Raw genomic sequence first — 27368 nt, 5'->3', positions numbered from 1 at the left:
TTGAGAATAACCATTTTCCTCATTAGATTACTGTTAACAATAAAGCAAGAGAGGGTCTTCGTTAAAAAAATGGCAATTCTCCCCATTCATATACCATTTGTACAGTCCCTTCATTTATTTTGAACATAAAAGCCACAATAACAATATACAGCACCAACAACCAAGAAGGACCATAATTGTGTTTGTTTCTTTTCGTATGTGTAGTGTGCCGCATGCATATACAAGCTTCTGTGTGATTTCAGCAGATGACTCACAAACAAGGCAAGAAAATGTTTCAAACATCAGTGCCTGACCACACCCTTTAATACATTTCAATTTTAGCGGCAGTGCGTGAGAATTTTTCCTATCACTCTGTAGACATAAATTGGCAATCCTGTTGGTCCTTACTCGCTGGGGGAAGAAGGTATCTGTCCTTCAGTTTGCCTGTCCATGTTTCTCTCAGTAGGAGGAGGGGAGGAAGGGTGGGGTTAGGGGCTGGTCTCGTGCCATCTCAGTCTGAGAAGAGACTGGCAAAAGATTTGCGTAGATTACGTATGGTTTCAGCCTTCACCTCATCCTGGCTAAGGCTGGCTCGTGGTGCCGGAGTTTCTGGAATGTTGAAGGTATTGGTAAGAGACTGGGACTTGCTATAAAGAAAGGGAAATGGCAATAGAGGAGAAGGAGAGGCTATTAAAGTCATGCAGCAAACCAATAGAATGAGAAGACTGGAGCATGGCAAGATAAAGAGAGAGAGAGCGATATAAGGAAGAAAAGGTTCAGTAAAAGATGGCTGAAGCCCATTCCTTCTCTGGGGTCATTCAGTATTACCTTATCATTTCAAGTCAGCTTTGATATGATATGAATAGTGAATGACTTTGCTGGATGCAAAGTGATGCATGTTTTACCACAGATTGGTGAAAAGTGAAAAAAAAACATGGTTATGTGAGTCATTTGTTTGTGAAAATCATTTGTTGGAGAACTTATTGAGCACAAAACTTGATTCCAGTTAAACAAATCAATCCAAATGTGAGGAAAGTGACTGAGTCTTGCATATCTGTGAGTGGCTTGATTTATGTTGCAAAACGTTGAATGATGGGTTTCATCATATTCACTTCCAGAGCTTCTAGAGTGTTTTTGTTGAGGATTTGAGAAAATGTCTTGCAGCTTTGGCTGCCACGATTAGTTAACTATTTCATTAGTCCTCGACTATCAAAGTAGTCTATGACTAATTTAATAATAAAGTAATTTTTCTTTGTTTTAGCTTTGCTTTCTTTCTGATGAAAAGATTTTTTTTTCCAAAAAAGTCTTCTTATTCTTTTTAAAGTGTTCTAAAGTTCAGATTGATTAAATAAACTACTTGTGAATGTTTATGCATTTCTGTCCGTGCTCTCAACAAAGATAGAATTTCTTTTTGTTTCCTTTCACAAGCTTTCTATGTAATCTGAAATGATTTCTGCAAGTGAACATTTAACAAATGTAAGAACCAACAAACCATGTGCTTTCAGAAAGATCATTTGTCACCAAGGAGACTTCTCATGTGGCATGCATATCTGAGTGCAAGCAAAATTAGGAAGGAGTCTTCTGTGCACATCAGCTCTGAGCTTCACGACATGAAAATGAGATGAAACTGATCCCAGTGCAGTTTTCACATGCAGCTACTTACTTCAGCTGTGGAGAGCCGCCCATAGCTGGACTGTCCTGACTGGGCTTCTGTGGGGGCTGAGGCTTTTGTTGCAGAGGGGGTCGTCCTCCTGGACCACCCTGACCTTGGCCAGCAGGTCGCGGCTGCTGAGTGGTGGGTGCTCCAGGCCGGCCTTGCTGGCCAGGGGCCCTCTGTTGCTGTGATCCCCCCTGTGACTGCTGTCTAGGGGGTTGAGCAGGTTTCTGTTGCTGTGGTTGCCCACCTGGAGGTTTCTGGCCAGGGCCGCCTACTGAGGGTTTCTGTTGCTGTGATACAGACTGTTGCCTCTGAGTTTGAGGGGAACCTCCCTGGCTTCGCTGAGGAGCACCTTGACCTGGAGGCCGAGGTTGGCCGGCAGGTCCTTGACCAGCCTTAGCCTGGGGACTGGGTTCAGCGGTACCAGGGCTAGGGGAAGGTGACTGGGTCTGCGCGGGAGGTTGACCTTGAGGCTGTGGCCGCTGTGATGGAGGGCTTTGCTGAGGACCACCTGTGGTAGATAAATTAAGGCAGCTATGGTGTTCATATACACTCAAAATATTATTGTCTAGACTTTTGAAATGAAAACAATATATTTTGGAAGATAACTTTCGTTACCCTGAGGTGAGGGACGCTGTTGAGCCTGTGGCACTCTGGACTGTGAGACAGGCTGAGGAGACACTGCTTTCTACAAAAAACAGATTTTTTACATAATTATTTTACCACCATGCACAAAGCAGAGAAAATGACATCTATACAAACCATGCAGGCACATCTCCAGGAACAGAAAGACTTTACATAAACATGTTGAACATTATAGATGTGTTTATGATGTCAGTGCAGGATGTATGTATAGCACTTTATGTATAACTCCATTTCCTTCTAGTTGTTATCTAATATGTTCACCTGATATCTCTGCACTGCTAAGTCGAGAGCCACGGCGGCTTCCTGCATGGTCCATTGCTGTTCTTATTAGTTATAAACACTAATATAATATAACTTATAAGTTATAAACACCATAAATGTTAGGTTAATCTTAACTATGCAGATGGCAATAATTTGTATTTATCAACTAAACTCAAGTGCCAACTTTTTCAGCTGGAAAAAAAAATGACAGAAGCACACTTTGAAGATGAATATGACATAACTTGCTTTTTTTTTCTTACTTTGGAAGCCTAAAGAACTGAAAAGAGCCCCAGTCCCAGTTATAAGTTACTTAACCCTTTATAGGGCACTCAATGAAATACCTTGAACTTTGTCGTTTTAACCTAAAATTGTCCCTCTGGCATGTACCAAGACCTTCATTCTGTTGTTACATTTTCTTATTTGTTTTATGCTGAAAATGAAAGAAAACAAAGTGATCAAAAATAGACTTTATGCCTGATAAAGAGTTAATCCTGAACCAGAATATAAAACAGTCTGAACTCTAAGGATGAGCTCTGCTACAGTTAGAGGCAAGCACCTTTTGTCAGACTGTTGCCCGATATCATGACTGCTGCCTTTCCATCAGTAGTATCCTAAGTGTCATATGTTAGAAAAAAGAAAAAAAAAAAGAGGACAGTGTATCTGTAGTTTGAGCACCTGTGCCAACTGCCCCGCTGTTGCACGGACAGCGGAAGAATTCGGAGTTTGCGGAACAGTCTGGTTCATTGTCAAAACCACTAGTTCAGCAATATGAACACGGTCCTCTTCCTGCTGGTCCCCAATCAGTGGCATTGAACAGTCATCAACCTTAAACACAACATGATGACATGTGGATACTTCCAGCATGACAACTATTCATCTTTACAATATTCATATTATCTTCTAGTACCTCTATAATGTAGTCCTTGCCATCTTTACCATGTAAAGCCTCCACAGCACAGATATCTAACCCTCCAAAGATATCTGCACAAGAATCCACCCACATCCTGTACCTGCAAGAACATTTTAAACAGAAATGTCACACAGTGGAACGTTCATATTATTGGCATGTTCATAGCGTTTAGCTCCATGCTCTTACTTGTCTGACATGGCCACCTGCTCAAGCATAGACGAGCCGGTATTAGTTTTCCAGTTGCCAGAAATTGATGTCCTCCTGTTAATGAGAAATAAAAATGGCTTTACGTGTTTTTCGGCTTTCATGTGTCACAATCCAACGTGAATACTAAGAACCGAAAAAAAAACCAAACAACATAACTCACATATATGCCTTGTAATTGCTGCCAATCTTCTGGATGCGGACGTCATACTTTGCATCGATGAAAGGCTCAGATGTCGCATATGTCTTGGTCAGTGCCACAACACTAGCAATGTCTTGAAAGTCATACTGATTGTCCACTTTTACCTTGTGAAACAATATCACAATCAAAACATGATGGCACGTAAAAGTCCTTTCAATGTAACGATCATGATGAGATTGTTTCTTTCTTGAACAGTGTTACCTTTCCCATCCCAGAGTGAGCATGGCCCATCTTCACAACAACAGGATACCGAGGGGAGCTAATCTGTAACAACACATTCACGCTCTCACATTTTCATTGGTGAACTTCCATCATGCTATTCTAATGATTCAAACATTATTTATGTGATCAGTTTCAATCATTCAGAGGACACAAAGCAGCACTCGCTTTTCCCCGCAGATAGTATCATTCATGTTGATGACTTGAAAGCAAGCCCTGTTTATGTCAGCTTGTAACTGCAGGGGTGGAGATGACTGCTCTGCAGCAACAGTCTCCATTGAACTGTAGTGACACTGATTTGGCACAGCAATAATCAAAAGCTCAGCCTGCATCAGTAACAAAAAGCCCAACAAAAATCAACTCCATGGAAAATTAGAACGGCCTCCGCGGCTACATTAATGATTTTCCAGTTTATTACTTCCATAAATGTGACTGCTGACAAATCTGTGCGTGCATGTTTTTTCTTTACAGGTTGCCTAACATGAACTCTTATGCATGTGCTGAGGTGAAAAGGACACAGAGGGAGGAGAAGAGCGCACTGCAAAGAACTCACCATTTCCTTGTGGTTTGGATAGTAAACCTGCTCAATCAGTGGGAATTCCTCAGGGCCCAGCTGCTTATGGAGTCTTGACATCTGAGCAAACTGAGGAAGACACAAGCCTCAAGATGCAACTCAAGTGAAATTACACTGGTTTTAAGAGAACTGCAGTAATTAAACACTACATACCACCCAGGGTTTGTCACAGAAATTGTAAACAGAGTGCAAAGAGTTAACACTTGGCACTCCAGCATACTGCAGTCCAATTACTATGTTGCGATGGTCTCCATTCTTGTCCATGCTGAAGGCGTGCTGTCTAATCAGCACAAAGTCTGGCTTAAAGGATCTGGTAAAGACGACATGAGCAAAATATTAAACTGCATAGTTAGACAGACTTATGTCATGATTCAAGCATGTGTGGATTTTCAGAGCCTCAAATTTGCAGCAGTGCAGTAAGTCTTGACAGTTGAGTACTTACTTAGTAACCCTATGGCCATTTCTGATTGCATCAATGTCCACATTGTAGGAGCCTGTGGCATTGGCCACCAAGTTGATTTCAGAGAATTCTGCCTGAAAGGACATCATCATGATCAATCTCTGCTAAACATCATAAAATCAGCAGTGATCAGAGTCAGGGTAAGATGTAAAACTTTCTCTATCAGCAAAGCATGCTGGAATAACAAGAGAGTTAAACGTTGTCTTTAGGGTTTTCATACAGTCAATATGCAACAAGAGCAGCAAGAGCAAGTCAATGTTACAAGAAGCAGATACAAAAATAGGAAAAAAGATATAAGTGCCTGCGGCATTTGAAAAGTTGAGGGTCCCTCTGCTCTTAACATGCTATGAATAGCCACTGGGTAAAGCTCTATCCATATGTTTTGAGGCAACATGTACGTACTCAGAAACTGATCTAAATGACTATAAATCAGTTATCGGGCTACACAAAGTGATCATTCATCTGTATCACGAGTTGCACACAAATATGAATTCTAAAAAAATATTTTTTAAGCTGAATATCTTATTATTCAGTGAATATATCACGAGGAAACACTTTACTCTGGGAACAAAAGTGGTCAACCCAGTTCAAGTTCAAGTTTATTTATATAGCACATTTTGTGCAACAGCAGCTGCCCAAAGGGCTGAACAATAAAGGAACAAGCTACAAACAACCTAATGGGTATTAAAACGCAGTCAATGGCGAGCTGGACCAGAGACATCATCCTTCTATGAACTTTGCTTTTGCTTTTAGGGGCAATAATGACCAGCTCATTAATAATGCCAAAGCTTTTATCTTGCAAAAAATCTAAACTGTGCATCAGGTCTGTCGCTGTTTGGACGCAAATAGATGTGAAAAAGCACTAGCGATGCTCGAAGCACAAAATACAAAGCTCATATGAAAAAATCATGCAACATCTCTTCAGTTTTGGTGGTTTCTTTTATCCATTCTACTCTCTATTGTCTTTATTTTGCTAATTACATGTCCTGTGTTTTGGAGTAAAGATGAAGAATAACTCTTAAACCTGCAAAAACTTACCTGTTCTACCTTGATGTCAAATTCACCATGGACTTTTCTTCCTCTGAAGACCTTCACCCTAAATGTTGCACAGTGAGATGAGTCCATTTGTTAGTTATATGCAGGTGCATAATGCCAATCTAAACAGGCTTTTTCTCCCTGAAACTAACTGCTCACATTTTCTTTGTCAGCAGGGAAAGTAACTAGATGATGAGAATAAGATAGGTCGGTGTAAACTTGCTAATTGGTTTACATCACCAGAATAAAATCTTACATCCACTAATAACTGCCAGTAATATCAGAATTTATTTAATTAAAAAAAAAATGTTATCACTTCCAGATCTAAATACAGCAGCTTGATGCAAAATACCCTGAATCATCCTGGTGGCATCATCCAGTTCAGAGCTGTTGCAGACAGATTGTAACCTGAGTTCATTGCAGAAGGTAGCTGATCAATGAAGATGGCTTCTCTGCAAGCTTTTGGTCGCTGCACTTGTGCCATTAACACCAGCAGTGCACAAACAAACAAATCCTGGCCTAAAGAGATCTAAGCAGCACACTGAGGGGCGTTTTCACGTCATATTCCTCGCAGATGGACTAAATCATATGACCTTCCAGGCCACAGCAGCCCACGGTCTGGCACTCATTCATTCCTGTCTAGACGAGCCGCTGCGCCGCCAGTGCGCGCGGTTCTTACCAGTCGGTTTGCTGGTCGTCGATAACAAGGAGGATCTTGGCATTGCTGGAAACGCCTGCTCGATCCGCCGCCTCGGATAAGGTTGCAGCTGCAGCAGCTGTAGTCTGCTTCACAGCATTGGATATGGAGGAGAAGAAGCCGGAGCCCCCACCTGCAGGCTGCTGCTGCTGCTGCTGACTGGTGGACTGGCGCCTCTCCGCCGGTCCCGGCGACACTGCGGGGCTTTGCTGCGGCGGGTCGGGGCGTTGGAGGTCGCTCATGTAACCATTGGGGAGGTTGGACATGAAATTGCTGTCCGACAGCCGTCGACGCAGGTAGTTCATGGTGGAGATCTTGAAATAACGGCGAGGAGGAGGAGGGGGGGGGGGGGGGTCCAAATATCCTCCAACTGAGTACTACTTACAACTTGGCATGCAGTGAGAAAATGAATGAGAAGGGTTGCTACTCTCCCATGTGCAGAAACAGGGGTCCTAAAGAGAACAAGTGGGATTTTATAATGAGGAGATGTTTCATTACGAATCACATTAAGAAATCGTGACTGGCTCAGGTAAAGGAAAGCACCGTACAGCTTCCATGTTTTAGGTGACAAAATATTTTAAAACCAAACTAGTCGTCCTCATTTTAAATGAATTATCATCACATGATAATTCCGGGATCATAACCCAGAGTGACATCCATATGTATGATGAAGCCTACCTGGGAAGGAATCCAAACTGATCCGCCCAAAAAGGATGAGATGGTGGTCTTTTAACTAAATATGTCTCAGGAAAGCGCGTGCATCCAGGTGACTTCCCTGTCCTCTGTGCGGACGGGCAGCTCGTGCCTCGGACTTGAACCTGGGAAATAATTAAAGCTACAGTCTCTCCACCATCACCCACCGTCCTGTTCCCCCTTCAGTACCTAGTGTTTCCAGTCTGCCCTGCGTCACTCCCAGTCATCCTGAGGGAGAGAAGAAGCCTGCCTGCGAAGCTGGACCGCCGTCAAGGTACGCAGTGTGCGGACGCACACTTCCGGGCGCTACGTACAAAATAGATGCTTGTGTGTGTGTATGCGCGCGCGCGTGCTTTGCTGCTTAAGATTGAGAAAGCGATATGACTGAAATCGAAAGCCCAGTTGACAGTTTATAATTTTTGTCTGAAATATATTTGAAATTCTCCTAATAAAGAATCCTGAATCTAATGAAAACAAGTTTGCTCATATCTTAGAATATTTTTTTTTTTTAAAAACGAATGGAAAAATAATTGGGGCCTGTTTTTTGTTTAATCTTGATTAAATAAAGATGTAATCAGACTTCCTGTGATCTGGTGGTGTTATGTGACTTGACGCAGCTCTGTGATGGCCTGGTTGTGACGGTGGTGCTGATGAGAGAGCACGGGGACAGGGGCGTCGCTGTCTGACACGTGATCCTGCTGCTCACTCAACAGGACGTTTAGGGATGTTGCACTTCTATATTTATAACCTGTTGGAGCCAATAAAACATCAGTGACACATTTCTATACTCAGAGTAATATACTTATTTGTAGTAAAGGCTACAGGGTTTGAGAGCTGCGCCATCTGTTGATGATCGTCACTAATCAACACAGACCCTCTGGGAGTCTTTACTATGGAAACTGCACTGTGTGTGTGTGTGTGTGTGTGTGTGTGTGTGTGTGTGTGTGTGTGTGTGTGTGTGTGTGTGTGTGTGTGTGTGTGTGTGTGTGTTACTACCACGGTGCAGTTTCCATAGTAAAGCATATGACCCTATGGAAACTGCACCGTGGTGGTAACAAGGACGTGTTCACAATGGAGACTAAACTGCTGGAGCATTTCTCTCCCGAATCATTAATGCCTTAGAGAAAAGATGTGTATTCTTCTTTAACCTGATATAATGATATCAATAAACAAGCTCATGTTATTAAAGGTGTTTTGTTTCACTTTGCATTTAGCTGGCAATGTGCAGTTGTTTCATTTTGAGAGTGGAAATAAAGTCAAAGTGAAAAAGAAAGTTTTTTTTTGTTTTTTTTTGGTCAGGTCTTATAAGTAGGTGAATACAACTTAAGATGAAAAAATATTATATCTTGGGTCAAGATGAACTGTGCCAATATGCAGGAGTGTGATTCACAATCATGAGCCCATTGAGTAGCACATGTAACCTTGGTTTATTATGGAGGATTTCTGACTTCCAACACTGCTTCAGTTAATTGTTTACAGGCATTCATATGTACACAGTTTTCTTTAGGTCCTAGTACGAGTTTCAGTCAGGTTGAGGTCGCAACTTTGAGGTCTGGGCCATTGCAACATGTTTCTTTGTCTGTCACTCTGCTGTAAATTTTATGGTTTCTTTGGGTTCATTGTCATGTTGCATGACACCGTTCTGTCCTAACAATAGCTCGCAGACAGATAGTTACACATTTGGCTTAATAATACTTTATTCAGAAATGTTCATGTTTGATTTAATGCTTGCAACATGTCCAGGTCTTGTAACTGCAAAACAAGTTCATGTCATCAGAACGCCACTGCCACGCTTGACAGCTGGTATGGGCTATTCTGCTGATATGCTGTGTGACTTTTACCAAACATCATGATGTGCATTATGACCAAACATTTCCCCTTCGGCTGCATCTGTCCATTTTCCAATGTTTCAGAAGCTTTTTTTGGTTTGTTCAGATGTAACCTTTCAGTCCTTTTTATTAAAAGGAAGCTGACAACCCTTTTAAACAAGCCATGCGCGTCCAATCTTTTACTAATCATACTGTGATTAACTTTGGATAATCAGTTATTATCATGTAGTCTGAAATGTTGCGCTTGGTTTCTTTTCTTTTTTCTCTCTCTCTCTCTTGCTCTGAGCACTATCTGACCTTGGGGTAAACTTGCTGGATCATCAGCTTCATAGACATTTGTTTTTTCTTTTTCTTTTACTTGGGAATAATTTCTCTTTCCACATCATGATGGATTCTGAAATCACTGTTCATGTCTTTTCTTTGTAACATTGTCTCAACACACATCTGTGTTACAGAGCCAACTTGCAAAATGTCTACTTTTGTAAAGGAACTTACAGTTGCTGATATATTCATCGAGTGCAGTCTTGTCAGCAGCACCTGGCTGCCACCTACCCACTTAAATAAAAGGGAAGCAGTAAGAGTGAACTTAGTTTTGTTTTTTTGTTTTTTTTTTTACATACTTTTAAAGAGTATTAGGTAAACATCCAACTTACCTTGGCACCTTATTAACCTTGAAAAATCCCAGCCACTACAGCCTGTAATCACAAAACTCCATGCTGTTTGATATTCAACACATGAAGACAGAATTTGGTAAAAGGGCTTTTAGTTGCTGCCTCGTGGAATATTCTGCAAAAAGACCTAAAGCCCACTCGGTCACACCTGCCAGCTCCTGATTTTAGAGTTTTTGTCATCTTCATGTGTATGTTTCTAGTTGACACTGTACACTGTTTTTGAAGGGGAAAGTTCTTTGATTTACCTTAAAATGTAAACTTTTCTCTATTTTATGCCACATCTCATTGGTTTTATTTTTTATGTGTACTTGTATTTGCAACTTCTTTGCTGCTTTTCTTGGCCAGACCTTCAAACACAAAAGAGATGAAAATCTGAGTGTGATATCTCCCTGGTTAAATGAGGCTCAATAATAATAACAGCATTTTTGTACGATGTCTTGGCATGTCTTGATATGTTAAAACTGGGAAGGGTTTACTTAAAAAGACCATCAGTGATAGGCTACTGCTGGTCCAAGGTCTATCATTTACAATGTTTATTAATCATTTGCATGTTTGGTTGACTCATTGGTCACCAACCATTCAGATATCTTTAGGCAGCCAGAAAACCTTCAGAATAAACTGCTTTCCAGCCCTGACTGTCAGTGATGGGGTTATTTGGGTTAAGAATAAATTAATAGGAATATCTCAGGATCTTTTTTGGCATTTTGAGGGACTTCATATCCAGACTAATGAAAAAAGGCAGAAAAATAAGTGATTAAGAATTGTTAGTAAGCAAACATTTAGCTAGATGGGGAAATTTATTAAGTGACAACAGTTTATTTCTAAAAAATAAATAAATAAATAAATAACACAACACTTTAAATGTTTCAGGATTGTGTAAGTGAAATAAAATCCATGCCCACAAACACACTCCAGACACACAAAGTTGATTTTTTTATAACATGTTAATGTGCTCTATATTTTATTGTACTTGCTTCTATTTGTTTCCATTGGTCATACAGTAACATATCAAGCTTTTATTAAACATAATTAGGAACTTTAATGTAATAGAATTGATCATTACTTGAATACTTTTCCATGATAAACAACAACCTCCTTCACAGACATGATTCAAATGGATTTGTGTACTGAAGCTGTATAAATATAGTTTTTCTATTTGTCTCCATATCTGGAATTGTGCTAAGAGCTGATTTATATAAATTCGGGTTTGTTTTCTTTTGTACTCAAATAAATAAAACAATATTATTACTAATCAGATGATAAACTGGTTTAATTCTCTGCTCTGAATTGATTGTTCAATTTTATTAAAGAGCTATTAGAAGTTGATTGAGAGAGCAGTAACGTGATACCCTCAGTGCTTCCCCTTGTAAAGTTTTGACCATCATTCAAGTAATTACTGTTTAGAAACCGTGTGACAAAACTGACCTTTGCAGCTGATGATGTAGCCTAATAGTGTATCAGCTATTACATTAAGCTTCATGAGCACATCATGTAGATTTCCCACACTTGTCATTGCATGCTTGTGTTAGGAGGCTTTATGGTGAGTTTCTAAATTATAAACTGAAGCCATGTTTGTCATTAACATATAATGGCAGAAGCGTTCCCCACTTTAGATTCCTTGGCAACGTGGATTCTTTGAGATTTAGTGTTTGGCAAGCCCTGAAGAGCATTCTTGTCCACGTGCACTGCAGTCAACAGGGGAGCTGTTTCAAAACTTTAAGTTGACTGACCACCTACAGATTCCCTGCATTTCTCAAAGAGATTCCTTAAATTGTAAAATGTCAGCACTTCATGGAATCTGTCAGTGACCAAACATGTTTTACTTGATCTATGAACAAAAAGCTGTGTATTCCTCCTTATTTATTTAAAACACACCGTGACAACTTTCTGCATTAAGATGCAGATATTGACGCATGTCATGTTATTACAGTAGATGTCTTAAGGTGGCACTGTTGGGCTAAAATTAAATCCAGCATGGTTTTCATGCATGTATTAACAGCAGGGGCTTTCTAGCAGCTCCATGCCATTTTAGACTTGTCAGGACATTGCAAAGCCAATATTTAGTTGTAAGAATAAATGGCTTATACATCAGGCCAACACAAATAATAATTCTTCTCAATAACAATTACAATGAATGTAACAGTATGTTTTGTGACTCTAACATATCATTCTCCCTCTTAAGTCATTTTAAATCTATGTGCGTGTGTTGGGTCTATGTCATTGTATCCGAGAGTGGCCATTTCCTCAGTACTTCAGCTCAGATGAGATTGTTCTCATGGCTGCAGAATTTTCAGGACTTAGGAGTCTTTGTCTGGCCATCAACAAAAGCCTTTGGATTACTGGTGAGGCGGGCTCAGAGTACAGCTGCAAGCGTGTTTGGGCAGGTCAGAGGAATGACTGGAGCCTCGGTGGGCTAAGCACTCAGAAAAATGCAGTTTGGCGAGATTGCGGATTGGGAGGGAAAAAGGTGGGTGGGACAGGTGCTGATTCCATACAGGGAAACAAAAGATACCCTTCAACCACAATAAAAGTTGTGTGCACAACAAATTTATGGCTAAAGACATGTTGTCTTTTTTTTTTTTTTTTTCTTTTCTTTTTTTTTTTTTTTTTGGCTCATTAAAATATCTATAAAAAACAAGTGCTGGATATTCATTCACACAACATGGCATTTAACAGCTTCACTTTCCACATTTTATACTGGCCTACCTGTGAGCACATTCCACCTATAACACAATAACAACACGGCCTGAATGAAACAGAGTTTGCTATTGGCCCAGGCAGCAGCCAATCAGCGTGCAGGGGGGTGAGTCACAAGCAAAGCCACTGTGCCTATCTGCACACACCTGATACTTTACCTGCCTGAGCTCAGACCCAGCATCTCATTACCTTTCCAATACAATCCATAACTGTGGTTCATTGTGTTCCTCCAAGCTCCAGCAGACAAGGTGCTTCTCTGTATTTACCTTCACTCCGACAAAGACAAGGAGCCATGGCTGTGGCAAATTTCCAGTACATTACTCGGATGAGCAGTGGCTTCAAGGTCTACATATTAGAGGGTAAGCTTGAGTAACGATTTTCCTTTATCCCTTCACTTAGCTTGATGATCGTGGCTAGTTGTAAAACATTTAATGGTGGAATTAAACCTCTGCCATCATGATTCTATCATATGCCGCTTATTCACATTTTTGTGATTTCATATGATTTTGATCTAGTGTTGTGTCACAACCTGATGCTTTATCTGTGTTTGTAACAGTGGTATTTACCTTTGTTGGGTCATTAAATAAATGTAAATAAACACACAATTAGAAAGAAAGAATTGGTTATAACAAGATTTTTTATAAATATACATTGTGAAATGTGATGACCATCTTTAATGAGTAACTTATAGGAGCAATCGTCTTACATAAAGAATAAAACAGTCAATGTGAATGGGCTTTTACTGGTCTCACACTTCAGCTAAGAGTCCATGAACTATATGGCATTTTGTAAAATTACAAAATCTATTTAAACGCAGCTGATCAGAAGGTCAGGCAGCACATATCCCTCTGCTTATAAGGAAGAAATATCCATGCCTGAGGCATTAGAAAATCAGCATAGGTGTGGTAATACCTGCCCCCCTCCACAATAGCATTCTGTGTAAAGGAGTAGCACACAGGTGTTAGTGTTTGTCAAGTAGGAAATGGAAACTAAAGTGAGCAGAGCAGTCAAGTACGAAGACACTGAACTGCTCTTTTTGTCTTAAAATGCAAAACAGATCATTGCCTATTGTTTCACTTCAGTCGGGCTGCAGACACTATTGCTTCCTGAATGGAGCTGAACGCTCCCGCCATCCCATCAAGTGGGGATATTCGAGTGCTAACTGAGCATACAGTCAAACAATGGGGAGAGTGTAATTATTCTGCCATTGCATTACAAACAGTGCTTGTGTTTGAATTGTATGCATGGGGCACAAGTTTTAGATGTGAGCTGCAAACTGATTTCCTATGTTGATCTAGTTGCACATTAGTTAACAAAATCAAAACAGAGTGGCATTCAAATCTCTTTAAGTTGCACTTTAGAAATGCTCTGCAGCAAACTTTTCCAACTCAAAAGTTACATCATCAAGTCTATCTCTGTGTGTTTCAGCATAATAAATTGCAATAATACTTTATGAGCACAGCTGTGTGCTACTTTGATGGCTGTTTCACAAATGGGTGGCACCCAAGTCGTGGTCGTGACACCCTCGGAGCTACTTGGTGTTTATCTTTTTTCTTCATCCTAACAGAAAGTCCTTGTGAGCGTGTGACAGGGCTGAATGCCAAATTTATGCAGAAAAACAACATTTATCGTTAGCATTGAATCAGCTGTGTAGTGTTGTAACCCTCACTGATCAGGTAGATCAAGTTCTACAGCTTAACGGAGTTTACAATTAACGGTGACCAAGAAAAAAAAAACTGAAAAAAATTTTTTCCCACGAATAGTAGTCATGCAAGTTGATGTCATAGATCAAAACAAGCTGTTACTCATCACTGAGTGTTTGACACAAATGCCAGTTAATGGAATTAATCAGGGATAATTTGACCTGCAAGATTGATTTCTTATTGTATACTACCTATTTTAAAATGTCTTTCTGGTTTACTAATTCCTTGCTTAAATTTCTATAGGACAACCCCACCTGAGGAGTGAGGACAGGTACAGACACATGGCAAATGATCGGGCAAGAGCCCCAGCTGTGTATCCCGTCAAACGGAAGCGCAGCCATGAGAGGAGTCTAACTCTGGAAGAAAGGTAATTTAAAGCTTTAATTTAAGTTTAGTAAAAAAAAAACAAAAAAAAAAAAAAACACCAACATTTAATTAAAACTTGTGTCAAAGAGATGCAAACATCTTTTAATGACTACTTCTTTAAGGCGAGAGCGGGCAATAAGCAGAAGCATTGGCAAAATGGCCCAGAGAGCTGCACCCCCACCTGCTGTTTTCAACAGTCAACAGTCACCAATGTTGACCCAGAGTTCAGCACCCAGTCTCACCAGTCCTCTGCCTACCCATCTGTACTGCACACCAGCCATGGATGAACCCCTGGCTCTCATCAAGAAACCAAGAAAAGACCCAGAAAGCACTCAGGAAAAGGCTAAAAGCTCCGTTTCCAGTCAAATCCAGGTAATTCAGCTAAGTCAAATAGTGCTGCTTGTCTACAAAAAGCTGATTTCATGAAAGCTTAAAGATGTTCAGATGGTCATCATTTAGGAAACGTGGCACTGCTCTCTGTCCCTTTGTAGTCTCTGGGTAGCTCCAGGCTACCCACAGCCGTGGTACATTTCTCTTCTTTAGTTAGTGAATCCCAGAGTGTATGCAAGCCTAAACTTGCCTGAGCTATGCAATCCAGCAGGATTTGGGAAGAAAATGTGAGCAATGGAGGGAGGAATGCCATCAACAAGACCCAACAGACTGCTTTCTTTTTGACCTGTTTATGCCAACACACTGGGACTTATCTGATTCTAATGGCAAATCCAACCAGTTGAATCACTTTTCAAACCATTTCATTTAAACCCAGTTACACCTGACATTTCATCAGAGTGCACATTCAAGTTTAGGCAACATGTGTGCAAGATTTCCGAGAAGTCCCAGAGCTGGGTTTCTGATGAAACACACTCACTGTACTGTATTAATCTAATATGATTTAATCAATACTTCCTTTTTCTTTCAGATGCGTCCCTCTGTGATCACTTGCGTGTCCTCTTTAAGAAGCCCCTCCAGCAGATCTGAGATCCACAAAAGCAACTCAACAGGTCAGTCTCACACTCCCCAAATGAGCTCACTCACCAGACAGTCACTCCCTCGTCGTCATGCTCCCCTAATGGTGCAAATAACCACATACTCTTACTCACTGGTGTTTATTTGACGTCTTTCATGCACCTTTCCTCTTCCAGCGGTATCCAAAGGCAACTATGATAACGTTCTTGAGGAGCATTTTCAGAGGAGTCTCGGAGTGAACTACCAGCAAACTCGTTCCCAGCAGCTCTCCATCAGTGTGTCTGTCGATGACCACTTTGCCAAGGCTTTGGGAGACAAGTGGCTGCAGATTAAATCAAAGTCTTCTTCCTGTTCCTCCACACCTCCCAGCAGTCCAAGTGTTACCCACTCCCCAGCCTACAGCCACAGCCCAAATCGGTGCCGCAAAGAATCCGCCAGCAGCTTGTCACCGATTTCCAGTCACTGGCCTGGCAATTAAAGCAAAAAAAAACCAAAAAAAACCCCACACACACTACAAAACACTGATCCATGTGAAAAATTGGACTTGGTGACTTTTTTACATTTCATTTAAAGCAGCTGTGCTTGTGAGTGCGACGGGAAAAGCAGACGTTAGGGTTGAGACCGATGAGAGAGTACAGTCACCGTGGACCTGTGTGGGTCCAAACCTAATCCGCGTTGATGCAGATAAATGTAGCATTAAGTGGGACATCCTTGTTTTGTTACATTTCTATCTTCTTTTTAGCATCTGAATACTTGAGATTCTGTAGTTGGTGATCTGAGGTGATTGAAAGAAAATCAGCCTAATAATCCTTTACATTTCTTTGATTTTATGTCTTCCTTACAGTACAGTCTGAATGTTACAATGCCCTTATGTTATATTTATATTCTGATACTGGGTTCACTAGTCTACATGACTGGTATATCTGCTGTGTAATATTATTCTTATATGCTGTATAAAAGAGTTTTGAGTATCTGTTTTGAGTTTTGAATAAAGATCTAAAAAAGAATTGCCCACATTTCTGTGTTCATTGTTAATAATGTAGTTATTATTATTTGGTGGGCCAAATTTTTATGGTTTTTTATCTGAAATATGAGTAAAGACAAAGAAAACACTGGGCAGCAAAGTGGCAATGAAACACTGTCTGAAGCTAAACATTACACAACCATCATAAAGTCATGAGCACTTTGTAAAAAATGGGGAGGGTGAAGTACCAGACAAGGTAAAAGTTCTGAGTCAGTCTTTGTCCGCAACGCATCCGGCTCAAACACACCACCTTACAGTGAAGGCTGTTGCCTAACAGACTGGAAATTAAAAGGCTGAAGGAACAACTCATTCTGGACTTTTTCCCGTAAGTTTGAGAGAATGTAGGGAGCATGTCCCAGCAGGCTCTCAGCCTTGTGTTTTGACATTCCTGTCTCCTGAGAAAATGACTCTGTAAGATCCTACAGATCCTGTTTGGCAAGGGATAGGAGGGAGGGATGAGGGGAAGGAAGGGCTGGGCTAACATGGGTCTGAGCATGAGAACCAGCCACGCTCTTCAGTTGCTTATTTGCATGTCCTATCTTGTCTAATTTTTATATGTTAGGGAGATTTTAGGGGGGAAAAAAATCCCAAAGCCTCTGTACTAAAAATGACAAAACTGCAACCATTCAGAGGTAGGAATGATTGTGGATTTTCTGAAAAATGTAGTAACTTGGAAAAGAGGTCAAAGGTCAAAAGAGAGAAACAAGTGAGAAGAATATAATCTTATGTTGGACTGATTATAACCGCCTACCAAAGATGTAATGATGAATGTCACTGATGGTTTGAGTTCAAACATCTTCCCAACAGAAACAAGACGTTGACACCAAACACAGATACGGGAACAGATAGTGACCAAACTGGGGATTATTTTCCCTCATGAAGTCCCAAACTGGTATTTCCACAAGGTATACACTAATCAGCCTGTGTAACCTGAATATGGCCTTTGATGCCACCTAGAGGCCCTTAGGTAAACCTTAAACAGCCAACATTGTCAAGTGACAAATGGTCTCATGTTGCACGATGAACAGCACAAACAGCTAAAACAAAGCTCTGGAGAAAATGGCTGGACAAAGACTTCCATTGGCTAGAGGGAGAATGGAAATGACTGTGTTCTGCTCAACATTAAGAAGTAGTTGCACTCTTAATAAGCTTTGTAAATATGAGTAAATGTGTTTTTATTCAGAATTACAGGTTTACATTCTAGAAGAAATGTCATATCTGCGACCGTCTTCATCTATTTCTTGATAAGTTCTGTGTTTTCTCATAGTTATATGTAAGCGTTCCAGTAAAATACACTGTGCTGAGCTATTAGATTATGTTGTTCAGAACAACTGAGATGAAAGTAGTTCAGAGTTTGAATTACATAGATCAACTTGCCATGAGAATCCCGTGATTAAATCTTCTCATGCCACTGAAAAATAAATGTGCATTGTTGCGTGATGCAACAATAATAATCATCACACTGAAAACTTAAAACAAAAAAAAAAGACAGAAAACAACATTTAACTCATGGCAACAGTAATTAAGTCTGTCTTTCAATAGAAAGGATTGGCCATGTCAATCTGGGAAAGTTTTTTAGCCTTTTTCTGTTAAATTACCATAAACAAATCAGCAACCTTTAAGCAAACAATTTAAAGTATCACACTAATCTCATGAGAACATGATTGCTAGGAATGTGTCTACCTTGGTGCTGTTGAGTATGATTCATTTGAAACGTTCTTATTCAAGCATTTAGATTCACATGACAATCAACTGGTCTTAGACAGTTTTGTGCCTCCAAATTGACAGCCACTGTGTAAGAGTCACACCAGTAGACATTATTACATCAGAGCTGTAAGCTCTCAGGCTTGACCTGACCCTGGGCTTTCTATGCGTAGTTTGCATGTTCTGTTCATGTGCGTGTTCTTTCATGGCGCCTTATTTTCTTCCCACAGTTTAAAGTCATGCATGATAAGTGAAGTGATTCTAGCTTGGTCGTAGCTGTGAGTGTTCATGGTTGTTTGTTTATGGATGAATGCACTGTTTTGTTAATAAAATTAGAACTTGACCTGTAGAAATGATGACCTCTGAAATTATTCATGCAGACAGTGGAAGAGTCTCTCTATAATACAAAGGAAGCTTTTTTTGGGGGTTGCTTTTTTTTTTTTGAAGCAACGAAGAAGCCACAATCTTGCGAGTGTTGGAAGACTTCCTGCTGCCGGACACCCATCTGAATTAATTGTGCAGACTTCAAAATCCAACTCTGCACACAACTCTGCTAATTACCATCGATCTGAGATAGGGGTTATATGTTTATTAAGTTTACTCTATCTTAATGCGAAAAAAAAAAAAATATATATATATATATATATACATATATATATATATGTATATATATACACATATATATATATATACACATATATATAGATACATATATATACGTGTGTGTGTGTGTGTGTGTGTGTGTATGTATGTATGTTTAAGGTTTGATCTTTTGCATTAACATAGAATGATAAGAGCTACTCTTGCTGTTTCTGCCACCTTTGCATTTCAGGTTTTTCAGGCCACTTGGACAGGTCACGTGTTTCAGAGAGGTCAAAATATTCCACAGTGGTGGCACTTGTGTGCACATGTCACTTCCCAGCCATTTAATCTAACAAGCACTAAAATAAATAAGTAATGAACAGGAACTGATCAGCACATTCAGAGGCGCTCTAGCATTGCAGACCAGAGTCAGGATTGCTGACGTTGAGGGCTTACTGTGGCTTTCCTGGAGTTTCTAAGTTAAGTGACAGGTTGATGAGTAACATAGTTTTCTCCATGTGCTATTGCCTGGCTAAAAGGTAGTTTTTTTACAGTAAGAATACACATCTTTCCTCCAGGAAGAAAAAGATAAGGATAAGGATAAGGATAATCAAAAGAAAAGTGTAAGTCATCTCAAGCTGGCAATATAATTATACTTACTCCACAGCTTTGGTATCAATAACATGCCATATTTACCCAGCAGCCGACACAAAAATCAAATCATATTCACATTTTTGACACATTTTTTAACATTATTACAATCATATTCACATTTTTGACACATTTTTTAACATTATTACAGGCATATATATATATATATATATATGTATATATATATATATATATATATATACCACATATGTCACCATAAATTGTAACACTGTGACCTGAAATATTCCTCTTTAGAAATAAATAGATTTCATTTAGACAGAACAATAGTCATTACTGTTTCTTAAAGGTGCTTGAAAAAAAAAACACAATTTGAGGATAAAGTAAAGGAACATCAGCAAAGAACTATAATTATTTTTTCCCTGTCAACAAACAAGCTAAACATTAGCTTCTGTACTGCTGTTGTCTCATGACCAGAGTGGGAAGGCGTGTTCTAACTCAGTACAACATATAAACCAGCCTCCAACAGGGGTGGCCACACACTGCAGGCTGCTGCACTGCCCTCGACTCGCGACCCCTGCCTCTCTCGAGTGTCTGTTGTTGTAACTTTTTCACACCTCACAGCAAGACAGCGTGAGCACAAAGGCCCCGCTTTCTCCAGGAAAACTCTGGTCTGGTCTCCTGTAAGTCTTTCTTATTTCATTCCTTTCTGGTTTTTGTTTAAAGTTTTCTCCATGTTGTCGCCTAATTTAAATTATGCAACAGCAACTAATGAGATTAACATGCCACATTTTTTTTCATACTGATGCTGATTTTGTTCAAAATGACTGACCAACAGGGGTGAATAGGCCAATTATTCACAGCTTTCAAGTCTCTTTTTGAAGTTTTAAGTGGTTTTATATGCATGTGGGATTTAGAGGCTACTTAAAATGAACAGTACACTAACAACTAAACACTGAAAGAAATACACATTTAGAGAAATAATTACAGCTAAAAAAGTTTATATAGATGGACTTAATACAGGTATTTTGCATAATCCAATTTACTAAACTTTCAGGAGATTAAAACCAGCAGATGAGTGATGAAGCTTAAGTCATTTATAAGGTTTCCAACAACACTGAACAGAAAATAACTTACCCGTACTACTGATTGTATGTCATAAATAATATTATATGGCTCAATGTCAAACTACTTCTTGTTTTGAAAACACTTAACAGTCTCTTTCTGTTTTTTATGTAAACAATTTCATTAGTGTTTTATTTCCACAACTGCACTTATGCATCCAGACACAAAAGTAGAAGTTGTTGTGTTTTGCAGACTCATACACACACACACTACAGCAATGTTATTTTTTGGAGCTTTAGACCAAACTTAATGTCATACCAAGCTGAGGAGGTTTTTATATTACTGACAAGAGACACTTTTCTCTTTCATAGCTCAGTAAATCATGTATGTTGAGAAAAGTTAAGCATGCTCACTGGTGTTGTTAATATGTAACACAGCTTAGCTGTTGTTTGTGTCGGATATATATTACCTTCTGACTTCTGCATTTCTGTCTCTTCACAGTGTGTATCGTCCTACTATCCGAGGCTAACTGTCACCATGGATGTCTCTCTCTTCTTCATAATCTGTCACTTTAACATAAACTCCACAGAGAAACATTATATATCAAGCTAGCAATAATTTTTAGTAGTTTTTTAACACCTAGATCTGAAGTGCTACTAACTTATTTTTAAGATAGATCTTTATTTATACATACCAATTATACAAAAACATTTTACCTCAGAACCTTCCTTCAAACTACAACAAACTGACTTAGTTTCTTTTTTTCAACTAGATAATATTGCAAACAGCAATGGATACCACTACACTAGCAACCCTGGCAGCTGCCACTACTGCAGTTTTGGCCTCTCAGTCGGACATGTCAGGCTACTTGTGGCTCTTGGTGCTGGGCTTCATCATTGCGTTTATCCTGGCGTTCTCTGTGGGGGCCAATGATGTGGCCAACTCCTTTGGTACTGCAGTAGGCTCCGGTGTGGTCACTTTACGGCAAGCCTGCATTCTGGCCACTGTTTTTGAGACGGTGGGTTCAGTGCTGCTGGGGGCCAAAGTCAGTGAGACCATCAGACAAGGGATCATCGATGTTCGGATGTACAACGGCTCGGAGCATGTCCTCATGGCAGGATCTATAAGTGCTATGTGTGGTTAGTATGCGTGCAGAAATGGCTTCTTAGTGTCTGTGAATGAAAGTATGAGCATTTACATTGTTTACTGTCCCCATTCATGCTTTTGTGCAACAGGGTCTGCTGTGTGGCAGCTGGCTGCGTCCTTTCTGAAGCTCCCCATCTCTGGAACTCACTGTATTGTTGGTGCAACAATTGGGTATTCCATGGTAGCCAGAGGCCACCAAGGGGTCAAATGGATGGAACTGCTACGTATTGGTAAAAAATTTGTTGTTCATTATTTTTTCAATTGAAAACAACAAACTGTTTAATCTGAACAAAAAGATTAATGTTTTGTCAAATGTGTTTTTTTTTTTTGTTAAAGTGGCATCCTGGTTCTTGTCGCCTGTGCTGTCAGGAATTATGTCAGGAGTTCTCTTCTACTTTGTCCGCAAATTCATTCTGAACAAGGTAAGACCACTTTTAAAACAAAAAATATTCCCATCTTTAGGATCATAATTCATTATAAATCAGAAATAACTGAAATGGTTTAACCAGTAGAAAATGAAGTGATACCAAAACAGAGTATTTTTCTCATCTATGATTGTAGGAATTTAGAATACGACAAATTAAAAGTTACTGTGAAAGCATTGTTATGCTGTTGTAGTTTCCAGTAAAGACATTTAAGGCTTGAATTATTGTATTACTAGGGTTGGTTGTTAAATACATTTAAAAGCTCGGACACACAAAAAAGCTTTTCATTTTATGTGACATTAAAGCAAAATCTAAAGGTTTTGTTCTGCCTGTTAAATGTACAAATTAAAAAGTGCATCAGTCTCTATCTTAAGGGTAAGAAAAGGGAAAATGGAAAAATTGTTGCTCCACCACTTCATCTCTGAAATTAAACATATAACCCAAACAGTTCTTGTTTCTTTACAGTCGAACCCTGTACCTAATGGACTGAGAGCCCTTCCTGTCTTCTATGCCATCACAATGGGCATCAACCTCTTCTCCATCATGTTTACGGGAGCGCCATGTGAGTATCAAGCTCGCTCACCACATTAGTATTTATTGTGATCATTGCTTAATGCACTGAATGACTGCACAATATGATGAAATCCCTGGAAAAAACCATGGGGAATTAATGGTCACAGAGTGCGCAGAGTAGAGCTGACGATAGCCATGTAGGTGTTAAAAACCCAAAACCTCTAAAAATTTTTCAGAATATTAAAAAAAACCAAAATGATGTGAGGACATTTTATTCTTGATTGGCTTGATATGTTTTGATGTTTTGTCCAGAAAAGGGGCAGTTACAAGATCCATCTTTATCCTGTTTTCTTTTGTCCATGTCATAAAATGAAATTTATTTGCTGTTCAATGTTGAATGAAAACAATATGAATAATAAACAACAATAAACAAACATAAGAAGGCATTATATTTGAATGTTATCTTCGTTTAAAAATAATACAGCCATCTGCACACCTAAACAGTCTGTGTAGTTACTGATATTTAAGGCCCGTCATTCTCCATGTTCATGCTAAAGATAACAAATGGCCTAAAATTTCTGTCTCTTCTTTTTCTGGTTTTGTTAAGGTCAATTAGTATTGATCAGCTATAAAACCCTGCTCTAGAAAAAAACTTCATCAGCAGTTTAGCCTTTCAGAATGAATATTAAAGGAGAAGAGAAATTACAACTCTGTTTCTAACAGAATGTTTATCACAGTGCTGCCAGACTGGCTTCACGCTCACTATCTGATTGGAGGAGTGTGTACCGTCACTGATACTGTTGTCCAGAAGACCTTACTGACACGTGTGTAACAAGCCGTTGAGACATATTGTATAAGTTTGCATAAATCACATGACTACCGCTCAGGGAGTTAGGAAACGGTAAACATCACAAGCCTTCTCCTTCTCAGGATGTTTCCAAATGTTCACTAAGGTTTATATAAGTACTTTTTTTAATACAAGTACTTTTATACATGTTTTTTATTTTCAGTGATGCATAATGAGTGTTGAATAAGAGACAGTTAAGTGTCTGTACTGGTTTGAGGTGGTGCTCCTCTCATTTTCCTGTCTTGTGTGTGCAGTGTTGGGCTTTGACAGAGTGCCATGGTGGGGCACGCTATGCATCTCTCTTGGCTGTGCCTTTGTCACCGCTCTGATCGTTTGGTTTGCTGTCTGTCCACGTCTCAAGAAGAAAATCAAACGTGAGTATATATGAAAGTTTCACACTTTTAACTGAGGTTGAAATTGTGAAAATCTTGAGTAAGAACACTGAAGGTAGATGGGTTTGTTTTAACGCCTTATTGTAGATGTTGTTACATTATATTCTGCTAACTATGAAGATGAAAGATGAAAATGTCTGATCATGGAGTGAGATGAAATTTGAATTGATCCAGCACCGCTAATAGAAAACTACCCAGCACAAAATAGGCGAAGAAATCCTCAAATAACAAATAAAACTCCAGCTGTGATGTACTGCAGGAGAAACAGCAGCTGCTCCCTGTGAAACTCCGCTAATGGAGAAGAATTCAAGCAAACCAGCGCTAGAGGAGCAGCCCTCAATACCATCTGACCCTCAGCACCAGATTACTCCTGTAGAAAAAGTGGCTTTCAAACTGGGAGGTTCAGAGGAAGCAGACTTAAACAGTGATGTGGAGCCAAAAGATTTGGACCTTTCCAGTGGTGAGACATTACTGGCATGAAATATTTGACAAAGTTCTCTGTCTTCTGCTTCAGATGTTTAATTATTTTGTGATGTTTATAAAGATACTGTTCAACCACATGTTATTCAGACTCAGACTTATTAGATCTATGAAAAAACATGCTTTTATAGGTCTAAATGGCACCATTGGCCCCATGATGATCACTGATCCTCACAGTGGACGTTCCCACACAATCCACAAAGACTCAGGCCTTTACAAAGACCTGCTCCACAAGCTCCACATGGCCAAGGTTGGCGACTGCATTGGTGACAGTGACACAGAAGAGCGACCCATGCGGAGGAATAACAGCTACACCTCCTACACCATGGCTATATATGGAATTCAAGGAGATCCTAAATACAAAGATGTGGACACTGGGTCACAGAGAAGATCCAGGGTGGACAGTTGCAGCAGCTACAACTCAACTGTGACCAATGGGAGTGCAGTCCAGAGTGTAACTCAAGAAGCTGGCATGGAGCTCGCTCTAGAGGAGGACGAGCTGGAGGTCGACCAACCTGCTGTTTCCACGCTTTTCCAGTTTTTGCAGATTCTCACAGCTTGTTTTGGCTCTTTTGCTCATGGAGGAAATGACGTCAGGTGGGAAAGGATTGTTTTCTTTTTAGGAATATATGAATGTGTAGTCATACAGAGAATTAACTTTATATATTTTTTATTGCTAGCAATGCGATTGGGCCTTTGGTAGCTCTATGGCTTCTCTATGAGAGTGGCTCTGTAGTGTCCAACGCGCCCACACCCATCTGGTTGCTTCTGTATGGTGGAGTAGGAATCTGCAGTGGACTCTGGGTTTGGGGTCGGAGGGTTATCCAGACCATGGGCAAAGACCTCACCCCGATCACACCCTCTAGGTATGGCATGTATTTACATCTTGTGTTAGCTAAAATGATAATTTATCATGCTGTGAAACAATGCTAATATTTTCTCCCATTTCAGTGGATTCAGTATTGAACTTGCTTCAGCAGTCACTGTTGTTGTTGCATCCAACATCGGTCTTCCTGTCAGCACAACCCACTGCAAGGTAAAAAAAAACTTCAATATATTACGCTTTACTGTTAGAAAAGCCATAGTGTCTTGTGTCTTTTTGGCATGATTATTAACTGATTATTACCTGATTATTAACTTATTATTACCTGATTACTAACTGTCATATTGGGTGCCAAAAGGTGGGATCTGTGGTGGCGGTGGGATGGCTGCGCTCCAGGAAGTCCGTTGACTGGCGTCTGTTCAGAAATATCTTCATCGCCTGGTTTGTTACAGTCCCTATATCTGGGCTGATCAGCGCAGCCATTATGGCGCTCTTCATATATGTCATTCTGTGAGTCTCCTGCTATCCAGCAACACAGCTGTTGACATTTTTTTTTGTTTAGATCATTGTTAAAAATGTGTTGAATATGTTGTTTATGTTCTTTGTTAATGATTTCTAAATTGTTGAGTGTAATTACAAAGTTAAGTCTATTTTATCTCACGTGGAAGTGTCCATGAATTATGTAGACACTATTTACACTGCTGAAATGTCCAAAAGACTGTGATCATGTATATTATTTTGTATATTTGTATAAAAACAAGAATGCATTAATCAAATCAGTCATTATCTCACAATGAGTGGGAATGTAAAACTGTCATTGTTTGTGTGGGGTTTTTTTTTTTTTTTGTTCTTTTTTATTTAACCTTTATTTTATCAGTAAGTTTTATTTCGATTACAAGATCTCAATCGCCATGACAGCAACAGTCTAAATTACATCAGAGACAGGAATCATTCAAACAACTGTACAAAAAAAATGTAATCCTAAAAAACAACTAAATATTTTTGCATTTGAAATTAGAAAATTAGCCACTTTAGTGAAGAAATTTCTATTTATTTTTGTCACCTACAGAAATATTCTGTCACGGGAGGGTACTATGAGTGTGTATATGTTAAATTAAGCAGAATAGTGTGTAATGAAAGAAACACATCTTACAACTTTAATTTCTGTGAAAGTATATATATTTTTATTTTTGCTTTTGTTTGTTTGTTTTGTTTTTTAAATAATAAATGTGTAAATATTACATTGCAGTGGTAAGGACTTCATATTCATTCAAATAAACCTTAAATCTATTGTCTACATCTTAGTTACTTATAAGTATCTGTTGCAATTTTGTTGTTTTCTGTTTTTGTTTCTGTTTTTTTAAATACACTGGGTGATGCTGTTGCTGTATCAGCCAGCCAAAGTACTTGTATACTCACTATCTACTTTAGTAGGAACGCTTGCATGTTGCTTTTTAACACAAATAGCTAATCAGCCAATCATATGGCAACGACTCAAGGCATTTAGGAACATAAGCATTGTCAAGATGATTAGTTAGCGTTATAAATGAGCATCAGAATGGAAGAAAGTGGATTTTAGTGATTTTGACCGTGGCATGGTTGTTGGTGCCAAACAGGGACTTAGTCTTAGTATTTCAGAACCTGCTGATCTGCTGAGATTTTCACACAAACACGTCTGTAGACTTTACAGAGAATGGTCTGAAGGAAGAAAATATCCAGAGAGCAATTTTTCTTGGAGACAATGGTTTGCTGCTGCCAGGGGTCAGAGGAGAATGGCAGACTGGTTTGAGATGATAGAAAGGCAACAGTAACTCAAGTAACCAGTAGCTCCAACTAAGATATGCAAAGAGCCATCTATTCTATTCTATTCTATTCTATTCTATTCTATTTTACAGGCATATAGCAGATGCCTTTCTCCAAAGTAAGAGAATTTGCATCTATCATTGCATAACATGTCAAGCCCTGAAACACATGGGCAGCAGAAGCAGAT

At 39.4% G+C, this 27368-nt stretch overlaps 3 protein-coding genes across 3 annotated transcripts; 2 read left to right on the top strand and 1 right to left on the bottom strand.

The window, feature by feature from the left end:
- Positions 1-490: 490 nt before the first annotated feature.
- On the bottom strand, positions 491-7148 carry syn1 (synapsin I; the record flags this gene model as incomplete). Its single annotated transcript, XM_079250814.1, has 13 exons — positions 491-626; positions 1643-2147; positions 2255-2324; positions 3218-3367; positions 3450-3552; positions 3639-3713; positions 3820-3962; positions 4060-4122; positions 4631-4720; positions 4805-4961; positions 5094-5185; positions 6150-6207; positions 6826-7148. The coding sequence occupies 13 exons, from the start codon at positions 7146-7148 to the stop codon at positions 491-493; spliced, it is 1965 nt and encodes a 654-aa protein (XP_079106940.1).
- A 5865-nt stretch (positions 7149-13013) lies between these two features.
- On the top strand, positions 13014-16246 carry vgll4l (vestigial like 4 like; the record flags this gene model as incomplete). The annotated part of the gene is made up of 5 exons (XM_079250905.1): positions 13014-13092; positions 14680-14803; positions 14925-15174; positions 15722-15803; positions 15945-16246. The coding sequence occupies exons 1-5, from the start codon at positions 13026-13028 to the stop codon at positions 16244-16246; spliced, it is 825 nt and encodes a 274-aa protein (XP_079107031.1). The 5' UTR covers positions 13014-13025.
- A 4017-nt stretch (positions 16247-20263) lies between these two features.
- On the top strand, positions 20264-25892 carry slc20a1a (solute carrier family 20 member 1a; the record flags this gene model as incomplete). Its single annotated transcript, XM_079252158.1, has 11 exons — positions 20264-20370; positions 21254-21891; positions 21988-22128; positions 22235-22320; positions 22789-22885; positions 23938-24057; positions 24335-24535; positions 24687-25152; positions 25236-25421; positions 25507-25591; positions 25737-25892. The coding sequence occupies exons 2-11, from the start codon at positions 21543-21545 to the stop codon at positions 25890-25892; spliced, it is 1887 nt and encodes a 628-aa protein (XP_079108284.1). The 5' UTR covers positions 20264-20370; positions 21254-21542.
- Positions 25893-27368: the final 1476 nt, after the last annotated feature.

The sequence above is a fragment of the Telmatherina bonti genome (assembly GCF_933228915.1).
Source record: "Telmatherina bonti genome assembly, chromosome: 13".
Taxonomy (NCBI): Eukaryota; Metazoa; Chordata; class Actinopteri; order Atheriniformes; family Telmatherinidae; genus Telmatherina; species Telmatherina bonti.
The sequence above is the reverse complement of the archived record's forward strand: the minus strand, read 5'-3'. Positions and strand labels throughout refer to the sequence as shown.